The sequence below is a fragment of the Myotis davidii genome, unplaced genomic scaffold (genome assembly GCF_000327345.1).
Source record: "Myotis davidii unplaced genomic scaffold, ASM32734v1 scaffold283, whole genome shotgun sequence".
Taxonomy (NCBI): domain Eukaryota; kingdom Metazoa; phylum Chordata; class Mammalia; order Chiroptera; family Vespertilionidae; genus Myotis; species Myotis davidii.
In genome coordinates, this window is record NW_006293960.1 from 365,561 (window position 1) to 383,405 (window position 17,845).

A 17,845-nucleotide genomic window follows, 5' to 3' on the forward strand; every position below is an offset into this window, starting at 1 on the left:
CAACCCCTACCTGCAGGGCCAGCCTCTCGGGGCCCGGGCACCGAGCTCATCGGGGCGAGCGCAGCGTCCATAACCCGTTGGTCTCCGCTTCCTAGAGCCCGTCTGCAGCACCGCCCCTTCCTCCACCGTCTCCGCCCCGGCCGGGAGCCTCGGGGGATAAGGTTTCTCCCTTCCCAGCAGAGCTGGGGGTGGAGTGGGGTGGGGTGGGATGCACAGCGCCTCGGGGCGGGGCGGGGACACGCAGGTTTAGCCGCCTGGCGCCTGGAGGGACTAACCTGCCTCTGGGAAATGTCAACAGGCGACATCAGCTCACCTGCGCGCGGTCAATCCAGCCCCAATGTTTGCTCTCCCTGACTCGCGTAAGGGGTCAGAATGTTGTGAGTCTTCCCTTTTCAGGTGTGAACCCCGAGGACTAGGAAGGGCTCCTGATGGCTAAGCGGGAGGTTGGGGGAGCAGAGCCTAGCAGCCATTTCAGCACAGGGGCCCCTCCCGCAATCTGCACGTCGTGAGAAGCCTCTAAGGCCCTGCCCTGAACTGCCGCCTGCATCGCCTCTGCTCCCCGAGCCAGCCCTTATAAAGGAGACCCTGGGGTCCTATTTAAACCAGGATTGAGCTTCCCCACTCAATCGGAGCTGCGCGCAGCCCTGACCAATCAGGGGCCCGGGTGCGGAAGGCTGTACGTCAGCCGTGGCCCCGCTGGTTCCCTTGGGGAGCGCACTTTCCATCAGACAGAAGAGTGCGTTTCCTCGGGAGGCCATGCGGTGGCGCTGCCACCTCGGAGCTGCCTTCACAGCCATCCCAAGGGTTCAGTGGTTCTCAACCTTCCTAATGCCGCGACCCTTTAATACAGTTCCTCATGTTATAGTGACCTGCAATTACATTGTTACAAATTGAACATAATTAAAGCATAGTGATTAATCACAAAACAATATGTAATTATATATGTGTTTGACCCCCAAAGGGGTCGCGACCTACAGGTTGAGAACCGCTGGTAGCTGTTTGCCAAGGTGAGGATTCCTTCTGGCGATCGAATTGGTGCTGACCATGGGATGGCAACGTGTAGTTCTTTCCCCAGTGAGTTGCTTATAGGATTTGTAATAATTTATCTTAAACGCTCTGTTTGTTTAGTGAACTAGAGGCAACTGCAGGATTTCTAAGTCTGGCTTTCGTAGGTAGAGCTTGTGAAAAGCTGACATAAGTGGAGTCATTTTAAAATAGAGCCAGAGCAGCCATTCCAGATGAGCTGCTTGCACATTCTGTTCCTAGAACCTTTGCAATGTTTGAACTGGGCAGAGTAACCTTTGGAGTGGGCCAAGCAACACTTACAACCAACCGGAAAGCTAACAGGAAAGCAGATAATCTGCCCATGAGGACTGAGGGTTATGGACATTCTTTAAAATTCTTTTCTTCCCTTATTTTTATTTTTCTTTAAAATTCTTAAAGTGAGTTATACTCTTTTTGCTGGTGGAGTGTCTTGCTTTGATGTTGAAGACAACGAATCACAATAAAGTGAATGCAATGAAATGAAGTATGCTTGTATGTACAGCTAGAGTAACACAGCTTGATAACACCAATAGAAAGTCCTTCCTTCTATTTATATAGTTATTTCTCTTCCTTTTGTCATAAAAAAAGCTATTGCCTTCACCCTGAATTTGGAACACAATTTGGGTTTTTGCCAGAATTCTATGATTGTAATTCTGTGGTCTCGAATAAATACTTGTTGCCTCTCACTTTGACTTATTATTTTTAAGTTAACAAGCTGTTGATTGGGAATCAGAATCCACTAGTTATTGTCACTGAAAGAACTTATTTGGGGAAAAATAAAGAATTGCAACCGATGCATGCAGACAATGGTGAGCCACATGCACACACTGGACTGGACCAAGATGGAGAAGGAGCTTAAGGGACGAGAACGTTAAGGGGAGGCGCAGTTACATCCACCGAGCTCTGTAGAACAGGGTTCTGGAGGTGACACAGAGTACACAACTCCTCCTATAAAGCCCTAGCTCCTCCCTCCTATCTGATTGACTGTGTCCAGGTTAAGTCTCGGTCATAATTTTTAACAAAGCTAATTTGGGGAAGGAATCATGTAAAAACTGGGAGCCTGGATTTTGCGGGGGAGGAGGGAAGTCCATAAATTATGGTTTTTCTTGAGTCAAAGCATGTTGTCCTCACTCATAAAATGCCGCCCAGTGTGCAGATCAGTGTGATGGGGCACTCAGTGTTGCCTTTAACTGAGCTCTTCCTTGGGTGGTTGGCTATTGTGTAAATTTGCTTCAATTAACTCTAAGAGTGGATGAAAAGGTAGCCTTATCTTTTGTACCTTCTCCTGGTGGTGTATTTCTCTGACTTCCCAAGTAGTTTGCCTTAACAACTGTGGCCACAGGCTACCCAAAAGATACAGATGGCTTGGCATTCTGGGCTCAGGCAAGTCAACAGCCAGTGGTACTCGAAGAGCATAGAGGACACAGCCGAACTTTCCAAGGGGTTGAAGAGCCGTCAACACTCCGGTTTTCAGAGGCAGTGGAGGTTGTGGGATTTGCTCTTAAACATCTGTTAATAATTTTTCATGTAAATGAGAGATCTATAAAAGATGATTCTTTGTAAGTTGCTTTCCATCCCTTTTGATCTCACAGTTAGACTTTAGAAAAAACACACACCCAACAATATCAAGAACAATTTTTTTTAAGACCACAATTAGTGAAAGGTTACTGTCTTTTCAAAATATCCCAAAATCTACTATGAGGAGCAAGCTAGGGAATAAACATCAAAGCATAACAGCATACAATGCTCTGACATGTAAACAACTTCTCATTTATTTATTAAATTCATCTTTTCTCCAATTATCACAAAATATGACATTTGTCATATGAATGCTTCATAATATGGGAGTGGCCATGCTTCTGAATTCTGTTCACGTCACCTTCTAGGCACATTACATAATACCTACATACTCTGGTTTTGCTCCTTAAGAGGTCACCAGCTAATGGTTCCAATTTTATGAGAAACAGACATGGAAATTTTGACTTTGTAATTAGTCTTGTCATTAATAGAAGTGTGACTTAGTCATATGCTCAATGGGCTACAGAAAAACAGCATATTTTGAAAAAAACAGTCAGATCCTTCCAGGAATAAATGTATTTTTAAATTTTTATGGTAAACAAAAATACACTTCTGAGTGAAGGTCTCTCCATATTTCCTAATAAGATAATGTTGAACATACCTTATAATGAATTTTACATGTGACCTCATTTTGGGAGTAAATGCGGTTGTGAAAACGAAGTTACAGAACTTTCTTTAAAAAAACAACTCACCCCTTAACGCGCACCTCTCCCCGACACTGGCCAGGACAGCCTGGCGCACTACGGCAGCGCCATCCAGGAACACAGTCTCCCCTTGCCTCTTTAGTTTGAAGCTTTAAGGTCAAAATAAGGTCTTACAATCGCCCTTTCACAAAAATAAGGGACCTTTGTGCTGTAAAAACATTAGTTCTTTGCCAAAGGTTGTTATGTGCTTTCATCTGCATCTGCTGTCACCGGCAGCATCTTCTTTAAAGATCAGTTTTTTCTTCGTAGCGACACCAACACGCGGCCCGTTGGCTGTCCAGGTACGGCTTACAGCCCAGGTGTATCACACTGTCAAACAAGAGCTCCACTGTCGTTTCACATGCTGCAAAGTAAGGAAGCGCCATTACCGTGCGGCAATCGCGAAGGATCGCTCTCTCTCCACCCACATCACAAGTTCCCGCACAGTGTCAAGTGCGTCCTTTGTGGGCACTTCAACGTGTGCCACGTGAGAGTCCCCCCAAACCCTCGGAAACCAGTAACATATCTCTTTATATACAAAGGCTGCTTCAGCCTCTTTACCATGTACCAACTTTGTGTTTGCATGCAAATAGTCAATTTTCTGTGCTAGACAAATGAGTCTCTCGCAATAGCACTGAATGATCAGTTCAACACTTTTAATTTTCCTTATTTATTTATTATCTTACTTATGTATTTCTGTTAAACCTGAGGATATTTTTCCCATTGATTTTTAGAGAGAGTGGAAGGGAGAGGGAGAGACAGAGAGAGAGAAACCTCAATGTGAGAGAGACACATCAATTGACTGCCTCCCGCACGTGCCCTGCAACCGAGTTATGCGACCTTGACTGGAATTGAACTCAAGACCCTTCAGTCCGCGGGCTGACTCTCTAACCACTGAGCAACCGGCTAGGGCTATTTATTATTATTCTGTATTCTCACCTGAGGATATGTTTATTGATTTTTAAAGAGAGAGGGAGAAACATCAATGTGAGAGAGAAACATTGATTGGTTGCCTCTCGAATGAGTCCCCACCGGAGATCAAACACAAAACCTAGGTATGTGCCCTGACCAGGAATCAAACACTCAACCTTTTGGTGTACACAGGACGAAGCTCCAACCAACTGAGCCAACTAGCCAGGGCTCATTTTCCTTTCATCAGAAAAATATCACTGTGTGAGATGCCTGACAATATTCTTAAGTTTGCATTTCAAGGAAAGCTTTTTAGGTTCAGAAAAAATAAAGATTAAAAACAGAGAAACCTCAAAACATTTCCTTCTAGCCAATGGCAGCTAAAAACTGGTCACACATCATTTAAGATGCTTAAAATAAATGGACCCAAGTTTCTTTCTTTGACCAATATTCAAATTTAGCTTGGGAGGGGAGACCCTGGAATCAAAGGTGTTTGTCCTCTGGTAGGGTTAGAAACATTTTTTTAAGACTATAAAAATGATAACGGGCCCTAACCGGTTTGGCTCACTGGACAGAGCGTCGGCCTGGGGACTGAAGGGTCCCAGGTTCGATTCCGGTCAAGGGCATGTGCCTTGGTTGTGGGTACATCCCCAGTAGGGGGTGTGCAGGAGGCAGTTGATTGATCTTTCTCTCTCATCGATGTTTCTAACTCTCTATTCCTCTCCTTTCCTTTCTGTAAAAAAATCAATAAAAATATATTTTAAAAAAATTATAACAGATTTACTTTGGAACACCCAGGTGAGATTATCCTAATATATTATACTTATAACACAGAGTGGCTTTTAGTTGTTCAAATACTTCCAGTTTCAAATATTCACGTTAAGAAATTTTTCATTACAAAATCTTGACATTATCAAAGTTCCACCAAAGACTGTGCCATTAAGAAACACAACCAACCACAGAAGTATAAAGGTTATGGTTATTAAATAAAAGATAGCAAGAAATTTGGTTTCATCAGTTAGCTACGTCAGTATGACCTCAGGTCAGGACACAGGAAATACATCCAGCTATGCTTCAGCTGTACAAGTTTACCTCATCCGAAAGCATGCAAGGGATTCAGAGTGTCCACTTCCTTAACAGTTAGTAGTAGGTTTCAGAGTCAGACCTATGAGGCTACTTGGGGAATACTGTAGTAGACAGAACACAAGTTTTAGAGTCAGAAGCATGTAACTTGGGGCAAGTTTCTTCTTTCTGAACCTCAGTTTCCTTCCTTGAAAATGGGTAAAACTGACGTACGTTTGGACTTTTGTAAACATCAGTGAAAACATGGTGAAAGTATCTAGCGCTGTCCGTTATGCAAAGTGTCTAAACATTTAGTTTCCTTTTGTGCCCCTTCTCATTGCCCTTCTTTGTTTTCAGTGTGTGGCACATTCTCTGGCTTGAGAGTAAAGAAATCTCGTAACTGATAGTAATTGCACAGTGACGCGTGCGTACACAAATGTGTCATTTTACCCTTAGGACAACTCTGAGAGGGATGTTACCATTCTCATTTATACATGAGAGAGCGGAGCACCTTTTCCCTTAGCTGATTTTTGCCTTGTATCCCTTCGCTGTAAGAATCATTACCAAGAGTGCGACTATATGCTGAGTCCTGAGTCCTCCCAGGAAACCACTGAACCTTGGTTTGCAGGACCCTCCTGACAGATACATATGAAGAGACAGAGTTAAGACTCAAATCTTCTAGAACTTTCTATCCTAAATCCAACCCTACTCTTAAATATATATATATATATGTTTTTAGATTGATTTCAGAGAGGAAGGGAGATGGAGAGAGAGATAGAAAGATCAATGATGAGAGAGAGAATCATTGATCAGATGGAGCCTGCAACCCGGGCATGTGTCCTGACCGGGAATCAAACCATGACCTGCTGGTTCATAGGCTGATGCCCAACCACGGAGCTACACCAGCTAGGCCCAATCCTACTCCGCTTAATTCACTGGGTCCAGGGTTTGCAAGATCTTGCATGAATTCTTCTCTGCCTCTCAGTCCCCCCTCCCAAGGTTCCCGAACACTTTTTGCTTCCATGGCTATAAACCATGTCTGATTACAAAACCACTGAGTTCTCGTCTCGGAAAACTGAAGGGGCTGTGTTACAACAGATAACGTAATGTGGAGTGGAAGGTTTCTATTGGTAAATCCTGTGCTAAAACATGAAGCATTCAGTAAAACTTGGCCAACTGCGCTGGTCCCTGTCCCACCGGACCATCCTCACCCTGCACGTGCTGAGCTAGTCCCAGTGTTTTCTGCACCTCTCGGCAGATCTTGGAGAGGCAGTGCTGGAACTCCTCATCACAGTCGTTCTTGCTTTCGCCACAGGTCTCATAGCACCTGTCGTGGTGGTTGCAGCACTTTGTCAGGGAAGGGATGCCAATATTAAGCTGAAAGAGGCATTTGGATGGGTTATTACTGACGAAATTCAAAACTCCTCTGCTCAAGTTCTGCATTCAACTATCAAAGAGCAGTCAATGAAAATGACTGCTGTATAATTTCTAAAATCTATTTCTGTCTACAAATGTTTTCCATTTTACGTATCTCTCCATGACTCTCACCGCACCCACCCACACTGCTCTACGATCTTCCTCTCAGCCCTGGCTTAAAGCTTCCTATGTGGCACTGTTAGAATATTCACAGATACCTGCGGTAACAAACACAGCTTCCAATTGTCCAAAGCACAAAACATAGTTTTAAAAACATAAAAGTAAAGCTAAGAGCATTAAAAGTGTTCTCCAGGGGCGAGGCAAATATGACTTTCGGATATTCCAAAGTGTTTTGTACCTCCTCTCCCAATAAAATATACTTTATATGAAATGTCATTGAAAAATTTTAAGCTCCTACAACTCAAATTTTGTTTGCTGTTTTGAGGTTTAATCTCTAATTGTTCACCCAATCCCTAAAAATATTGCTCCTTCGCAGTTATAATTTACCTTTAACTATTTAAAATTAATTTCTATGCAAAACCTTTGTGTCTAGGAATCCACTCTCATAAACGTTTTTCCCCATTACACTTGGCTCCGGTCCAGCTTTACCTATCACAAGCACACAGCTATCTCACTCAGCCTAGTTCTAGTACAGAAAATATTATGTCTTATCTATACTTTTTCATCCTACGTAGTCTTACTTCTACAATTAAAGCACATTTATACATGAGGAATTATCGTTTAAATGGTATTTACATCTCCAAAATTAAAAAATAAAACATGAATTTTACTACATTTAGTTTTGTTAGGACTTAAATGTGTTTTTTAGCTATAAAAGAATGTAGTAAACCTGATCACTGTTACAACAAGCAAAATCATTTGTGAACCTGAGAACACACTGATGGTCTTGCATTATTAGGAGTATTACAGAGCCTATCATAAGACTTATCAAATAAAAAATAATATTTACTTGAACACCAAATAGTGGAGAGCCACATCCATTCGGCGGGGAGGGTTTAAAACCATAACGTGGGACGGGCTTAGATCCTAGAAAATATAAATGGTATCATAATTAATTGTCAAATATGATAGAAAATACATACACAAAAAGGTCTACAACGTGCTAGACTAGCCCTGGAAACGCTTACTATTCGGATGCTGACATAGTGAGTATGTCTTTATTCTGAAGAGCTTGAGAATGCTAATTGGTCTACCTAATTGTTTTTTATTTTTTTGAGAAATTTTAAACATGTTTTTATTGATTTTAGAGAGAGAGGGAGAGGGATAGAGAGATAGAAACATTGATGAGAGAGAAACAGCAATCAAATGCCTTCTGCATGCCCCCTACTGGGGATGGAGCCTGCAACACGGGCATGTGCCCTGACCAGTAATCGCACCGGTGACCTCTTGGTTCATGGGTTGATGCTCAATCGCTGAACCACACTAGACAGGCTTGAGAATTTTTATAAGAGCTTATTTGAGCCAAACTGATGATATATGCCAAGGAGCAAGATCTCCAATGTTCCACTCTACCTAATTACTTTTATTTCTCCTGTAGTGAAATATGTACAAATGTATACTTATACACATTTGTGGTAGGGCACAGAATGTAATTGTATTGGTAAACCTATACCATACAAAACATACAAAAGCTTATTCTGGATTTCTGGAGATTTCAGAGGTTATATGCCAGGTTGAGTCCATGTGTATGAAAGAAATCCACCCTATTTTCCTGTACATTCTAACATAAATATTTAATCCTCACCTGAGGACATGCTTTTATTCATTTGAGAGAGAGAGAGAGAAAGAGAGAGAGAGAGAGAGAGAGAGAGAGAGAGAGAGGAACATCAGTGTGCAAAGGAAAGGAACGTTTGCCTACCGCATGCATCCCAACCTGGGATCAAACCCACAACCTGAATATGTGCCCTACCTGCAAATTGAACCCATGACCTTTTGGTGCACAGGAAAATGCTCGAACTAATTGAGCCAAACGAGCCAGAACTGGTGTACAATTTAAAACTTATGACTTGTTGTCCTAGCCGGTTTTGCTCAGTGGATAGAGCACTGGCCTGCAGACTGAAGGCTCTTGGATTCAGTTTTGGTCAAAGGTACATACCTCCATCCCTGGCTCTGGTTGGGATATGTGCAGTAGGCAAACAATCGATGTCTCTCTCTCTCTCTCTCTCTCTCTCTCTCTCTCTCTCTCTCTTTCTCTCTCTCTCTGTCGCTCCCTTCCAGTCTCTCTAAAAATGGAAATATATCCTTGGATGAGAATTAACAAAAAATAAAACGTATGAATTGTTTGTTCCTGGACTTTTCCATTTAATATTATCAGACAGCAATTGACTGAGATTTAACTAAACTGTGGAAAGTGAAGCTGTGGATAAGGTGGTGGTGGTGGGGTCTACTCTACCTTAATATAGGACCTTTATACCATTACTAGAGGCCTGGTGCACAGATTTGTGCACTGGTAGGGTCCCTCAGCCTGGCCTGCGGATTTCCCTCAAGGAGTCAGGGGTTCCGGATTATGAGAGGGTGCAGGCCAGGCCGAGGGACCCCACTGGTGCACGATTGGGGCTGGGGAGGGACTGCAGGAGGGTTACAGGGAGTGTCCGGCCCATCTTGCCAAGTCCGACTGGCTGGACCCCAGCAGCAAGCTAACCTACCAGTCAGAGCACCTGCCCCCTGGTGGTCAGTGTGCGTCACAGTGACTGGTCGAACGAATGGTCGGACAGTTAGTATATTAGGCTTTTATTATATAGGACCAGTGACCCGGTGCACAGATTTGTGCATATCGAAAGGAAATTAATTAGAAGGTGGCTGGTGGGTGGGACTGGGCAAGATGGGCTGGAAACGCCCTGGAGCCAACCTCCTGCAGTCCCTCCCCGGCCAGCTGTACCTGGAGTGGCACCGTGGCTTGAAAGGTGTCTGCGGAGTGAGCAGGGTCCCTCCAGCAGGTGGGGTCCTTTGGCCTGGCCTGTGGGGATGGGGCAAAACTGGTTCTCTGACATCCCTGAGGGTTTCTGGAGTGCAAGAGGGCACTCTGCAAAGTTGCTGTCATAGAGGGTGTGGAACGCAAATGCAAGTGTGCAGTAAAACAGATTTGGGGCCAACAGTGCCCCAGCAACAATATAACCCATGGCCGAAGGTGGAATTGCACGGCCCCGTGAGGAATCAGGCTCCCTCCTCTCTGGTTTCAGGGAGCATCATCCGAGACCCGCCGCTGCCAAGTCACTGCAGCTTGGTAGCTCCTGTGTTGAGTGTCTGCCCACTGGTGGTCAGTGTGCATCATAGCGACCGGTCGGACAGAGGGAGGGACATTTAGCATATTAGCCTTTTATATATATAGAGAAGACCTTTCAGGACTATACATTTTAGCCCAGACTCAGGCCAATCATTTCACAAATATACTCCTTTGCCATCTAAGGAAAAAGGACGGAAATAAACTTGGTGAACTATATTACTCCAGTTATACTCTCCCTAATAGTACCAATGGTTCTGTAACAAAGTGAAAGGTAACATTATCATCCATCTTAAATTTTTCAAAGGTACTTTAGAAATATCTCTCCTCTTATAATATAGAAATCATTTCGACAAACCAAACAGTCACCTACTTTCTCTTTGAATGTCCCACAGTCATCCTACAGTATCAAGAAATAGCCTATTCCATTGTGGAATGGCACTGTTAAATTCTGTTTTCTTGTGAATTCTACCTGTAAGCAATCCTCTGCCTCTTGGAGAACACAAAACAAGCCAATTCCCTATGAGGCTACCATTTACCTTTATTTCTAAAAATAAAATATATCCAGTTATTACAAAGTAGAGGCCCGGTGCACAAAATTCATGCACTGGAGGGGGGTGTCCCTCAGCCTAGCCTGCACCCTCTCCAATCTGGGACCCCTCGGGGGATGTACCTCTCACAATCCGGGACTGCTGGCTCCCAACTGCTCGCTTGCCTGCCTGCCTGATTGCCCCTAACCACTTCTGCCTGCCAGCCTGATCACCCCCTAACCACTCCCCTGCCAGCCTGATCAATGCCTAACTGCTCCCCTGCCGGCCTGATTGCCCCCAACTGCCCTCTCCTGCTAGCCCGATTGCCCCCAACTGCCCTCCCCTGCAAACCTGGTCGCCCCCAACTGCTCTCCTCTGCCAGCCATCTTGTGGTGGCCATCTTGTGCGAGGTCATGACGGTCAATTTGCCTATACCCTCTTTATTATATAGGATACCACATCATAATTGGATACTTGGGAGAAACACAAAGTACTTAACCAACTTTCATTCAACTAACATTTATTACTAGGAGACGTAAAGATAAATATAGCTTACAAAATAAAGTGAGGGGGGAAAAAAGCAACCCTTCTAGAAATCAGCCCAAGTAAATAATCCTCTCAAAGTAATGATCTAAAATTGATTTAAATGTGTTGCTAAGACGCTCATGCTCAAATGAGATGATCAAGCAGAGCCTGAAGAAGTGTACAACCTCAGGAAGATAGAAGGCTATAGCCTGCTCCACTGAGTCTGAAGAATCACATGTACAGAGGGAACAGTTAAGTTAGGTCTAGAAAAGAGGAGGCCAAGGACAGAAGTCGGTCTTACTTTTCCAGCACTGTCCAAGCAGCAGGGCTGTTTCTGGGGCCTTGGAGGATGATGGCAGAGGCCTGAGGCTGTCACTGTGCTCCTTCACCTCCTCCTTTTAGTCCTTCATTCTTAAGAACAACTGTTTATGTTTTGGCTTTCCAGTTAAAAGGGCCTATAGATGTCAATATACTAACCACATGGATGTCTAATGGGCACTTCAAACTTAAGATGCTCCTAACATTCACCCTCAAACCTGTTCCATTCATAGTTCCTTCTTCTCAAGTAATAGCAACTCCATCCTTCAAGTGCTCAGGGAAAACCATTAGCCATTTTTGACTCTCTCGTGTTCTTCTATCCCACATCCAATTCTTCAGCATATCCTGTTGACTCCCTTCACAATATTCAGAATCTAACCACTTACCACCTCCAATGCTATTATCCTGCTCCAAGCCTCCCTGGATTATTGCCTTAACCTCCTAAATAGTCGCTTTACTTTGGTTTCCCCACCCCATCCCACCTCCAGCTACAGTCCAGTATCAACAATGAACCTGACTGTCCTTGTCTCCTTACTATTCTCTCCTTCCTCTTCCTATCTTCCTCACTATTCCATCATACCTGACCTCTGCTGTTCCACAGACACTCCAGATGCCATAGTACCATTGAACTGCTGTTCCTCTAGGTCAGTGGTTCTCAACCTTGGCTGCACATTAGAATCACCTGGGAATCTTTTTAAAATCCTAATTTCTGGGCCCTCATCCTCCGGAAATCCTGTTTCTTTGTTATGGGGTGGGGCCACAACATTAGTAACAAAGAAACAGAATTTCTGGAGGATGAGGCCCAGAAACCAGGATTTTTTAAAGTAAGTTTTATTGATTTTTTACAGAGAGGAAGAGAGAGGGATAGAGAGTTAGAAACATTGATGGGAGAGAAACGTCGATCAGCTGCCTCCTGCACACCCCCCGCTGGGGATGTGCCCGCAACCAAGGTACATGCCCTCGACTGGAATCGAACCCGGGACCCTTGAGTCCGCAGTCTGACGCTCTATCCACTGAGCCAAACCGGTTAGGGCACCCCTTTTTTCCCATATCCATTCCACACACCTTGGTTGGTTTTATTCTTCTTTCTAACATTTATTGACCAAATTAACATAATTAGTTTCTATTAGGAGAGGAACTTTGTCTTGCTCACTTAGAAGATGCACATAGTGGACACACAAGAAATTACTGGATGAAAAAAATGGGAAACACTCCTTGCTGAAATTAAAATATTCTTTAACCACAGCAGAAGCGAACAAACAACAACAACAACAACACCCTCTCCCTCTGGGAATTAGTTTCCTGAAATATTTTAAAGTGTTCTGATACTTTAAATTCACCTTTAAATTAAAATAATTATTTCTAAACCAAAAAGTTTTTTATTTATAATGCTGTTTATTAAAGTTGATATAGATACCAAAATTACAAAATGTATTAATATCATTTAAAATGTTGTTATAAATCCTATATAATAAAGGCTTAATATGCAAATTGACTGAACAGTGGAATGACCAGTCACTATGATGTGCACTGACCACCAGGGGGCAGATGCTCAACACAGGAGCTGCTCCCTGGTGGTCAGTGCACTCCCATAGGGGAAGCCTGCTTAGCCAGAAGGCGGCCTCCACGGCAGCACTAAGGAGCAGCGAGCTGAGTGGTACTAAGCCGGCAGTCGGACATCCCCTGAGGGCTCTCGGACTGCAAGAGGGTGCAGGCCTGGCTGAGGGACCTCCACCTCTCCCCAGTGCACAAATTTCATGCACCGGGCCTCTAGTGTTGCTATAAGCTGCTGAACATGAAAAACTTAGCATTTCTACTGGTGGCAGTTTCTGCAAAGAGCTTTGTGATCTGAACTGTGTACCTGCCTCGCTCCCCTGACCCCGCCTAATCCTTTGTTGGCCAAACCCTAATCTTAGGTTTTCCAGCCTCCAGGATTGTAAGAAATAAATTCCTGTTATTTAACTCACCCAATATTTTGTTATGGCAGCCTGAGCAGATTACTATGCAAAGCGAGCAGAAACTCAATAATAGAAGAAACACCATCAGAGTCAAACCAAAGCAATAGTGTATTGGGGCCAATGTCCCCCAAAATTTATAAGCGGATACAGAAAGCTGAGGGAAAAATTAAATGAGAAGAACTTTAAAAACAAAACAAATCCACTCCTCAACCACATGGAAATACTATTCATTGATTTCACTTTTTGACGTAAGCAACTGCTCCTGTCTTGATGCTTTATGTTTTATCACCCCTTTGGACAGCCAAAATCTGGAGTTGCCTGGATGCGACGATAGTTGTTTTCTACAGATTTTTCTTAATTAGATGTAAATACTTCCAGACAGACCAATATGTTTCATCTGAAAGACAGTGAAGCAGACGAGAAGCCTAAGGGGAAGGCTGCTGGGTCCTAAAAGGTCTTAACCACTGTTTTGTAGGAAACACAGTCTCAAATCCAACCTGCTTTCCCAAACACCCGAGACTTTAAATTCATGATTATTAATCTCATAGTGCCCTTACTGTACTTTATTTTTCTAGTCCACCACTTCCTATTTTCCTCAAATTTCTAACAATTCCATTTCCATCTTCCCTCCCTCCCAGCTCATGAACTTGATTTCTACTTCACTGAGAAAAACGAGGCAACTGGAAGAGAACTTGAACATCTGCCTACCTATCTGGCATCTGTACCCATATCCTCTACCTCTGTTCCTATTAACGGGACTATGCCATCTGTGCTCTTGGCCAATCTATCTATGAACTAGAACCCAAGCACATTGAAAGGGTTAACTTGAAGCGCCGGCAGAAAGGGCGGGGGTCCAGTGGAAAACAAAGGCAGGTGGGACACAGGCAGGGGCAGACAGGGCAGTTTGAGCAGCCTAACCACAGGAACCAACCAAACAGAAATAATAAAATGTTTCTGGACTCAAAGCGGGAGGATGGGAAAACAAGGGAAGGCCTGGAGCAACAAAGGTGTACGAACCCATAGAAACCGAGAAAGTTCAGTATAGGAACAGAGAAGGAACGCATAGAAACAGAGAAAGTTCAGCATAGGAACAGAGAAGGAACGCATAGAAACAGGGAAAGTTCAGGTTTGTTGCTGGGCAAAAACAATTGAGGGAATCAATCAGGCGGTGATACAGGTAGACATGGAGCAGGCTTGTAGCAAATATATACCCCTGGACTACAAGGCTTTACTGGGCAGCCCATTATTGGGTGCCCTCCCCTTGTAGGGAGTCTGAACCTGTTTGTAGCTCATTCTTCGGCATCTCGAGACACCACCCCAGGAAAACACCTTGGCTCACCATTCTGGTCATCAACATGACTCCAATAATTCTCCTTTCTCTCTTTTATAATTTTTTTTAATTCACTACTGAATCATTCTCAAAAGCATACATATAGGCTATTATTTCTACTAATGACCCCAAAATTGTGTGTTTTTTTCACATGGTCTTCCCATTTCAGTTAATGGCAACTCCATCCTTCCAATTATTCAGGCCAAAAACTTTGGAATCATTTTAGACTCTACGCACACCCTCCTTCTAAGCCATTAGCAAACCCTTTCAGCTCTTCCTTCAAAATATGTCCAAAATTCAACCACTTCTCACCACCTTTATTACTACCAACCTGGACCAAACCACCACCATTTTTTGTCTGAATTCCTGCTCCTGTCACGCTGCCTGCATTCTTGCTCCCCCATCTCCCTGGGCCCTTCTTATTCTCAGCACAACAGCCAAAGGGAACCTGCTGAAACATAAATCACTAAGTAAATGACTTATTCATAATTCTAAAAACATGGTACAAACCAATTTTGCTTTGTATTTTTCAAAGGAAGTTGGAAAGTTTTCTTCCTCAAATCTTCCCTGCTGTCCAGGAGAAAAAAAAAAAAAAATCACATTTGTCCTCTAAATAAGGTTAGCTCACTCTCAATAAAGCCTTGTCCCCACTTAGGGAGGATGGCCAGAGGGAGCAAATCCCTGTAATGCCACTCCTTTCTATCAAGCAAGGGTAACTGTATGCCACAAGTCTGTGCCCATTAATCTGACCACCCCCTCTCTACCATTAAGATTTTTTTTTTTAAAGCTCCCTTGACACCACTATTTAACACCATGTTCTTCTAGCTCTGGGGTTTGTCTAGTTCTGTTTGGCTCTGATTCGGTCACTTGCATTCCAAAATACTGGAAAGGTTGAAACAGTGTTCCAAGGAGACTTCTTCCAGGAACAACAATGAAAGAACAATTTTCATTCTGCTGGAATTATCAATGTGGTGACTTGGAAACCGCAGTCCTATGCCGACAGTACTTACTAAGACACAACAGGGTTTTCACTGAAGCATACCACTTCCCAAATCATCACGTTCATTTGCGTTTTTGTGCTGGAGACATTGCTCTAAACTCTAAAGGGTAAATTTAGTTAGGCTTGTGGAAGAATAATAAAGGATTAAGTAAAAGGAAAGATTAAAATAATCTTTTTAATTGGAATAGTATCCACTCAACATTAGAGCTATTTTAAAAATACATACACTCTAGCGCTGACCTATGAACCAGGAGGTCACAGTTCTAGTCCCCGTCAGGGCACATGCCTGAGTTGAGGACTTGATCCTCAGTCAGGGGCATGCAGGAGGCAGCTGATGAATGACTCTCATCATTGATGTTTCTCTCTATCCCTCTCCCTTCCTCTCAGAAATCAATAAAAATACATTAAAAACTAAATAAATATACAGAAACTCTAGAATCCTTGACTCAAACATAGTAAGTTTATGAAGACCACTCCTTCCAAGTTTTCCTCTCTCTCTAAATGGCAACTGCATCCTTCCCCTGGCTCAGGCCAAAACCTTCAGAGTCACCCTCCACTGGTCTTTCTCCTTGGGTCCTTCACATTTGCTGTTCCTCTGCCTAGTGTTCTTTCCCCAGTTCATCACCTTCTCCATTTTCCAGTTGCTTCTCAAATATTTTCTTATCAGTGAGGATTTCCCTGAATGAACCATTTAAAAGAACAAACTCCCTCCCAATACTACTACTGGTGTTTTCTTGGCTTTATTGTTCTCAAAGCACTTCAGACCTGCACACACCGCATATTTGGCTTATTTTACTTGCTCATTAGTTTACTGACTCTCTCTCCTTCCAAGTTTTCCAGAATGTAAGCTACAGGGACAGAAATTTTGTCTGTTTTGGTCAATGCTAAATCTCTACCTGGTAGAACACCTAACACACAACAGGCACTCTAATATTTGTATAATTAATGGGGATGAGAAGTAAAACTTTGACATCAGCCTGAGTGAGGAAAGGCGACCATTCAAATTATTTACTTATTCCTCCTAACAAGCTCTACCAGAACAAAAACATCTTCCCTGATTACATACTGATGGTGACATTTAGGCAACACTTTAGGAAGGAATGCAACATTTACAACTTCATAGCATATAAGATACAGCTCATGCTTTAATTCCATTAACATAAAACTAGAAATTATTTTGAGAGTCACAGGCAGCAGGTGGCATCATGACATAGGTTCCTTGTAAATTCACCTACACACAATCCGGTTTCACCACTCAAGTCATTGAGCTCCCTGTTCTTTTGAGCTGCTAAGCATACCTAGGCCGAGACCTTGTCTACTCTTACTGGAATTTTGAATTTCCAAAGAGAAGCCCAACCACGTTATCTGAACTAGTACAAGAAAAATCTCTGCCCGAAATGCTGAGTTTATTATTACCAAGAATGCTACCAAACAAGTTCTCACACTCAAACATAAGTTTAAAAATATGAAAAAGTAAATCAAAATAATTATAACCAAAATAAGGAAGAGGCACCATTGATATTTATCAAAACTTAACAGAAAATATATTAATTTTCTAGAAGAGCTGTCGGAACTCTTTCTCAACAACTGAGTACACCAAAAGTCTGTACAAAGGTCGCAACTTATTTTCTTTAGCTCTGCAGGAAAAAAAAAAAATTAAACCCAGTCTTGAGAAAGTTAAACCATCGTGACTTCAAAATTCTCAGCATGTTTGGCATCTTCAGCTGATTTATTTAAGGAGCTAATTATAGAGCTAAAGCGCATGTGTTCCACTCCATTTCCATGATGCGTATGGCACTAAGTTCTTAGGCAAACCTTGTGCAACTACAAATAAAAGAAGCAGCAGTGAGAACAGGGCGGAGAGTAGCTCTCTCACATTCTAACTATGTACATAGAGGTGCGACTTGAAACCAGGGGTGAGGTGTCCCCTCGGCCAGAGGACGGCCTTGAGGTCTGCCGCGCTTCTCCCACTCCACGCCCCCCGCGCCCCCAGCAGCCCCGAGGCTGGCCTCGCAGAGTGGGTCCCCTCTCACCGTCACTGCACTTATACTGGCAGAGCCCGTCCTCGCCCCCCAGGAGGTCCAAGGCGGCGTTCAGGTACGTGTCGATCTTGTGCACGCCGTTCCGGATGGTCTTCAGGGTGGCCCTCCAGTCGGTGGACTGGGCCTCTTCCTGGCACCGGAGCGCGGTGGTGAGGACCAGGAGGAGCACGGCGAGCGCGGGCCACGGGAGCAGGGCCATCCGCAACGCC

General features: G+C 43.6%; 2 protein-coding genes across 2 annotated transcripts in view; both read right to left on the reverse strand.

Annotated features, from left to right (window-relative positions):
* The window catches only part of CASP6 (caspase 6), a 7,673-nt gene extending 7,378 nt beyond the window's left edge, over nt 1-295 (reverse strand). The window contains exon 1 of the mRNA XM_006767931.2: nt 11-295. Within this exon, the coding sequence (XP_006767994.1) occupies nt 11-71 (61 nt within the window). The 5' untranslated portion in view covers nt 72-295. The remainder of the gene's footprint in view (nt 1-10) is intronic.
* Nucleotides 296-2,665: 2,370 nt separating this feature from the next.
* PLA2G12A (phospholipase A2 group XIIA) lies at nt 2,666-17,839 on the reverse strand. Its single transcript, XM_006767929.2, has 4 exons — nt 17,628-17,839; nt 7,663-7,739; nt 6,488-6,653; nt 2,666-3,669 (listed from the first exon to the last, which is right to left on the reverse strand). Exons 1-4 carry the CDS (start codon nt 17,833-17,835, stop codon nt 3,551-3,553), a joined length of 570 nt encoding a protein of 189 aa, XP_006767992.1. The 5' UTR covers nt 17,836-17,839; the 3' UTR covers nt 2,666-3,550.
* Nucleotides 17,840-17,845: the final 6 nt, after the last annotated feature.

Excerpts from the sequence above, each read along its gene's own strand:
- PLA2G12A (XM_006767929.2), bottom strand. The coding sequence starts at position 17,835 with ATGGCCCTGCTCCCGTGGCCCGCGCTCGCCGTGCTCCTCCTGGTCCTC. Across the intron at positions 7,740-17,627 it reads CCAGTATAAGTGCAGTGACG|GATCTAAGCCCGTCCCACGT; the intron begins GTGAGAGGGGAC and ends TATATTTTCTAG. Across the intron at positions 3,670-6,487 it reads ACTAGCTCAGCACGTGCAGG|CATGTGAAACGACAGTGGAG; the intron begins GTGAGGATGGTC and ends CTTACTTTGCAG.